This window comes from Solanum tuberosum, unplaced genomic scaffold (assembly GCF_000226075.1).
Source record: "Solanum tuberosum cultivar DM 1-3 516 R44 unplaced genomic scaffold, SolTub_3.0 scf00010, whole genome shotgun sequence".
Classification (NCBI taxonomy): Eukaryota; Viridiplantae; Streptophyta; class Magnoliopsida; order Solanales; family Solanaceae; genus Solanum; species Solanum tuberosum.
Window position 1 is genome coordinate 3,362,513 of NW_006238936.1, and position 7,088 is coordinate 3,369,600.

A 7,088-nucleotide genomic window follows, 5' to 3' on the forward strand; every position below is an offset into this window, starting at 1 on the left:
CCAACAAGTAATGGTTTTTGAAATGAACCAAACCAAGAATCTTGAGATCTTACATTTCCCTTTCGATCGTCTTTAGTTATATACACAATCATGTTAAGATTTAGGCAATAATTCAAAACAGGTATAATCTATTGTGCATAAAGTCACTGAAGATACTATAAAGCACCTGGTGAAGTTCATGAATGGAGAGAATTTCTGCAAACAGGGCAACTGCTATTTATCTTCAACCACTTATCAACACATTCAACATGGAAGCAATGTTCACATTCAGGTATGCATCTCAGTGTTTCTCCTGCAATATACTCACCCAAGCATATTGCGCAAATCATAACGTTTATTCCCGATATTCGCTGGCTTTCACCAAGAACCACTTTGGGATAGGACTGAATCGTGGATTCATCAAGCCCTTCTATCACAATCATTGGCATTGGTGCTAAGCTCGGCAAAGAGGCTGTAGCAGCAGCCACTTGGCGGCGGTGGTTTAGTTCGAGAAAAACTCGGCATGAAACGCAGATTAAACAAAGGATGGATGGTAAAATGAGGGACACACCCACGAAAATGATCAACATTATTTCTTTACGTGAAGTCCCACCTGTCAATTCAAGCAACTTATCATATACGTTGTAAAATCAATAATTAGCTATATAATATAATTCAATATCAACTACTACTATATAAAATTATTTATATGTGTGTAGAAAATCAAAAATAAAAGAGTGAAGCACAAACGTTAGACTTTTAACCTTAGGACTTTCCGTCTAATTGACATTTCGTATACGTAATATCGCAAATGCGTAGGTGTGATAGCTACACAAGGTCGGCACATCAAAATCTGATCATTTTCAAGGTAATTGTAGGTAAATTCATACAAGGAAAAAGGGTATAATATACCCTCAACTTTACTATTTAGAGCTGATATACCTTGTTACGAAAGTGGATCATATATACCCCTACTATTACACAAATGGCTCATAAGCATCGATTAGCAAGTAGTGTTGCTACAATATTTCTACTCAATTCATTCAATAAACAATCAATAGTGATTAGACTTGGAAAAAATCCACAAAATTCACCTGTTCTTGGAGTTGGAGCATTGGAATTGCTGGCTTCTGTGCTTGTCTTGTTACTATCAAGATGAACATCCCATGATAGTCGAACATCTCCATGAAAATGAGATAACAAGGAGAAGGTATAATTCTGTGAAGAAGCCGAAAACGGAGAAGAAAAAAGGTTTAAATGTAGAAGCTTTCTTGAAAGAAAAATAGAGGGATTTTGGAGTTTTAGTTCTTTAGTGGAATAGTTGATTTCTTGCACAATATAATCTCCTGAAAATGGAATATTGAGTAGTGTATTGCCTTGATCAGTACACCTTAGGGAAAAGTTTGGATTTTGTTGAGTGTTTTGGGATTGTAATATGAAAGGGTATTGAATGGTGAGATTCCCACAAATGGAAATGTTTGAAGAGAAATTTTGAGTGTTACCAAGGAAACAATGATGAGAAAAAAGAAAGAAGAAGAGACTCATAATGCTCATAGGTCTCATCTCTGGAGATTTTGACTTTTTTGTTTAGAGAATTTTTTTAAGGAAGTTAACTAGACACTAATGATTAATTAATTTAACATAGTTTATATCTCTTTTATTGTCATATTTATAAATGTTTGGTCTTCTCAAGCAAAACAAGACACAAAGACTTGGACCAAAGTTTATTTTACATTTATGTGATAAATTATGTAATTAACTTTCCTCTCTCTGTCAAGCCCTAAAAATACTAACTCAAACTAAATAGATTGGTAAACAACAAAATCTTGTACTCATAAAAAGTCCAATTTTTGTATATTAGGAATTTGTAAGCTTTGTATCTTCAAACAAGATAGTACTTTTTTTCATCTAATAATTGCTTCCATATAGCCCTTTTATGGATTGAGAAAGTGGGGAAAGAAGAACATACGTGCAAAGCATAATTAAAATGCTTTGCCTCTTTAATTAGCTATAAATTGTCGTTAATTAATTAACCATTGAGTTATATCCTTTCCCTTCCCTGCACCACAAATAGAACTGGTTAAATCTAAGTCAAGACGGTTGATAACAACACCACTTTTCATATTGAGCAAGTCAATGGTAATTAATATATCTTGTAGACGTATTTAATTATTCCACAACACTATTACACCTTGAAAACAAACATGAACATTAGATTAGAGTTGAAGAAACTAAACCTAATATGAATGCTTGGAAGTCTAAAGAATCGACATCTATCAATAAGACTTGCTTTTGATAGTGTTGTTTTTATCTATTATTATCTAAAAAATCAAATTATTAATCATTGAACGAAACCAAGAGAAAGGAGGGGGGAGGGGTGGAGAAAGGAATAAAAAACAAAAGATACTTTATATGGATCACAACTACATTGGAGAAAAAGTCAATAACTACCCTAATTCTGGTAGCCTCTATTGTCTATGAATCAATGGTAGAATCAAGAGTGTCACTCCTCACGACTTGGTCAAAAGACTTTATATTAACACTACTCCTATGTTTAGGACAATACTACTTGAAAATTATAATCAATTTGAGCGAGGATAAAAAAACTTTCAAATCTCATCGATCCGATCCAATCCAATCCAAATTTGTTTACAAGTCAAATTATGACAATATATGAACATGAGAAATCATAACAACTCAGTTGGTCAGTTACATGAACTTCCACTTTGTTCGTGATAGTTCGATTCCCCCCACCTGAAAAAATATAGACAATAGGTGGACATGATTTTGTAACAAAGGGAAATCTTTATAAACATCAAGCTACAAATTAGGCAATTTAGAGAAAAGGAGACACTTTCGACAAACAGGACAAGTAGTATTCAACTTCAACCACTTATCAACACAATCAATATGGAAGCAATGTTGACATCCCGGCATACACTTTGCTATTTCTCCGGCATTGTACTCCGCCAGGCATATCGGGCAACTCGATTCGTTCTTATCAACAACAATTTTTCTGTACGATTGAATCGTAGACTCATCAAGACCAACCACACGGCTAGCCCCTGCTTCCGCGTCTGATTCACCGCCGTTGTCTGGATATTGGCGGTGAATGCCTGCGACGCGGAAGCGAAATGCTATACAGATTACTAAAAAGGTGGATGGGATAACAAAACATATGGTAACTATTAGGACGAAAATGATTAAGTGACGATTTGCCATGATTCTGGAATCTGGAATCAACTAAATGCAGGCTGCTTATATATATTAGATTCTAATGAATTTTGTTAATTTATTATGACATGTATTATTTTAAAGTCAACTCTGTATACGTATGATCATGTACTAGTTGATAATTTTTTTTGTTAATGATGTTTGACGTTATTATAATTAATATGATCCAATTGAATCTTTTTTATTCTTGTATGATGCGTATTCTAACTTATATAATAAATTGAAAAGTCGATTATATCCCTGACACATTTTTATTTAGGGTGTGTGGCATGGAATAAAAATACTCTGAATTTCTTTTTTAAAGAGCAGGAAGAATAAGTTTCATAAGTAACATTTTAAGGGATCTGTTTGGATGGATTTATGAAAAATAGCTTATAAGTTGGTGCTTAAAGGCACTTTATAACCTTTCCAAATACCTCCAAAACTAAAAACTATTTAAAAATCAAAAGCACCTAAAAATAAGTTGATCCAAACGGGCAAGACTACTTATCCCCATAATATTTCCAACAACATACCCGTAATGTTTTCCTATATTACAAATAAATATTCTTGGAATAAGATTTTCTTTGTTGAAGTACTTACCACCAAACACCCGAAAGTAAATAAGAAATGAAAATATTTTTCGTTATACCAAATGCACCCTTAAGCCTTTGAGGTTTGACAATTATAGAGAACTAATTCGTCTGCCTTTTTCCATTTTTTTGTTTTAATTTGATGGAACTATTTAGCTACAGTTAATTAGTATGAAGAAAAATAGGTATCGAAACACAGAGTTTTCATAAAGAATAAAGAAATTTTAATTAACACATAATGGAAAATTAGTTTGTTCGTAGATTACAATTAATTTAAGAAAGCATGTATGTTTATCTAATATCCGAAATCATAATAAGGATCTCTCTGTAGTATAATACAAACCAATAAATAATTTATTTCAGTAATCATAATTGGTAACCGTATAAATACTAATCAAAGGTACGGAAGGTTAAAATGGACAATTGGTAATTTTGCTAATATATAAAAAAAGAATTCCAATGGACCGGTGCGCATCTCCAAAAGCCCTTCAATAAAACTCGATTTGTTTAATGTAAGAACTCGGCTATTTCGATTAATGAAAAGGTTACGTTCTTAATTAGTATTTGATCATAAATTTTTGTTCGAATAGAGTTTAAATATCTATTAAATGATGATATTTGACCAAATATTTAAAATTTTAATTTTCAAAAATTGGCTCAAACCAAATTTTATGTTTTTTGAGACTTTCACATACAAAATTTTAAATTTTTTCCAAATAAATTGCATATCTAAATACCACTTTAAATTTCAAAAATCACAACTTGAGGAATAAAAAACTAAATTCTACTAATGTATGTCGTCGTCAGTTACACGGGCAAGAAAGTTTCATCATTTGAACTTGAGGAATAAGCTTCATCACCAAACTTTGACGTATTAAAAAAAGAAAAGGTAATCAATTAATATGTTCTAATCTTCATTTTATTTTGTTTGTCTTATTTATTTTCTTTTCACTGTTTTTTTTTTTAAATAGCTTATTCCTTTTCGGTAATTTTTTAATTATAATTTTTCACGTGACATGTTTAAAATCACAAAATTAAAAGATAATTTAACACATTCTATTATATTTTAGTTTAAGACCATAAGATTCAAACGTTTCTTTATTTTCTTAAACACATGCATAAGTTATTTAAGAATTTATCTACTATCTTTGTTTCAATCTCTGTGTCCTAGCTATTTACTATTTGGAGAATTAAAATATAGTATTATTTTTTACCATGAATTTTTAAAATACTTTTGTGACGTATAAGACGATTTGTGAATTTATAAATATGTAAATTTTATTTCAAAATAGTTAAAAGTACTATATCCGATTTTACAAACAAAAAAAAAAGTTAATTAAACTCTTGTAATTCAAATCAGATAACATAAGTTGAAATGGATAGTATTATTTTTTTAAATGCCAAATAGAATATAGAATAAGAATATAAATTTAACCAAAAAAAAAGAGAATATAAATACTAAAATTGCAAACTTCTATGTCAGAATGTCAACCAAAGAACTAGGAGTTACTATTAAGGGTTGACGATAGAGTTTACTATTTCATATAACAAATTCATGCATCCTTTCCGGCGATTTATTATTCTCTCCATCTCAATTTATATGATATTTTTTAAATTTCGCGATTCAAGTCTTTTTTAAAAAAATTAATTTCTTTTATATATTTTTTTATCTTAAATTATCAATTGTTCTGACTTATAATACTTTTTACGTATAGTTTTCAAATTAATGTGTAAATTTTATTTCAAAAAAACTTCAAGATTTCTAATTGAATTCACGATCAAAATTAAATTGTTTGACTCTTAAATCTAAGGTTACCTCATAAATTGAAACAAAAAAAGTACATTTAACTCCTGACTTTTTTATTTTATCATCTCACGAGAAATTCATATAAAACGTAAAAGATATTAAAACTAAAAGTTAAGTATACAAAGAATATGTAAATAGTTGTTATTAACGAGAATCAAACCCTTGACTTCCCTGAGTTCCCCTAAAGACAAAATCACAAAACCTTCAAACTAGCCACCGAACCAAAGCATCCATTAAGAGATTTGTTCATTGGGTGTTGAACGTTTAATATAGTCAATTTTTGAAGAAATTACTATATATATAAAAATAATTTTACATCGAGGTTAATGGGTGCTCAACCACCTAAAAAGGGTGTATGTGGGTCCGCCCCTGCATTTAAGGCGCGTCAATGATAAAAACAACGTTATAGTCAAGTTGTTTCTCTAACATTTAGTATAGTAGTATTTCCTTTCCCTTTGACATACCATCTACTTATGACTTTTAACTTATAAATTACTTTTTATAAGTTATCCTATATATATATGTGATGGAATAACTTATATGATGATAACTTATCCCACAATTAATTATCCCACGATAACTTGTTCTCTATTTATGGAAGTGTCTTTATGTATAAATCCAATAAATTATCTCTTCCCTCTTGTATGAGATAACATCTCTTCATTTCCAACAAAAACCCAACATATTTGTCTAACAAATTAAATGCTTAAAAATGATCCAACAATGGAGGCAGAACAGATGGGAATTGTTCCAACAACACAGTGGGAGAAGATGGAGGAAAAGAGTAGTGGGTACTCACCAAGGACGGATAGAGATGAGAACAAATTAGGAAAGTTAGTTTTTGTTATTATTGGGCCTTTGGGCCATTTTATTTGTATGGACTTCTGTTTTTTCCAATAAAAGGCTCCAAGCCAAAAAGTTCATTTTAAAAAAAATAAAATAAAATAAAATTAGGGTATAATTCCATAATATTGAACTTTCAAGAAGTAAATAAAAGACTTCAATAAAAATTCTTGAGATACTTCAATTTTAAACCATATATAAGTACTACGTAAGGGTAACATCCGAGCAAGGAGAACTAGCCAAATTTTTTCACAAGCGAATAAATAAGCCTATGATCTTAACAAACATTATGTACAAGTTTGAATTGAGAGGTACAATATTAGTTTCAATACATATCATATACAGACAAAACCCTCTTATCACATGTGGGGAAAAAAATGTGTTATGAATAATTAACATGAACAGGAGAAGGATTATTTCTACAAACAGGACAAGTGCCATTAATCTTTAACCATTCATCAATGCATTCAGCATGAAAACAATGTTCACATTCAGGTATGCATCTCACCGTCTCTTTTGGATGGTACTCTGACAAACATATTGGACAAATTCCATGATTTGGCCCTGGAATTCTCCGACTTTCTCCTAGGACAACTTTTGTGTACGATTCGATCGTCGAATCGTCCAGGCCAATAGACGTTTCCGGTTGTGGT

At 30.9% G+C, this 7,088-nt stretch overlaps 2 protein-coding genes across 2 annotated transcripts; both read right to left on the bottom strand.

Annotated features, from left to right (window-relative positions):
- Positions 1–23: 23 nt before the first annotated feature.
- LOC102579682 (putative RING-H2 finger protein ATL21A) lies at positions 24–1,804 on the bottom strand. The gene is made up of 2 exons (XM_006339640.2): positions 1,074–1,804; positions 24–592 (listed from the first exon to the last, which is right to left on the bottom strand). Exons 1-2 carry the CDS (start codon positions 1,540–1,542, stop codon positions 177–179), a joined length of 885 nt encoding a protein of 294 aa, XP_006339702.1. The 5' UTR covers positions 1,543–1,804; the 3' UTR covers positions 24–176.
- Positions 1,805–2,799: 995 nt separating this feature from the next.
- On the bottom strand, positions 2,800–3,201 carry LOC107062255 (RING-H2 finger protein ATL20-like). The gene has a single exon (XM_015312668.1). It carries the CDS (start codon positions 3,199–3,201, stop codon positions 2,800–2,802), a length of 402 nt encoding a protein of 133 aa, XP_015168154.1.
- Between the last annotated feature and the right edge of the window lie 3,887 nt (positions 3,202–7,088).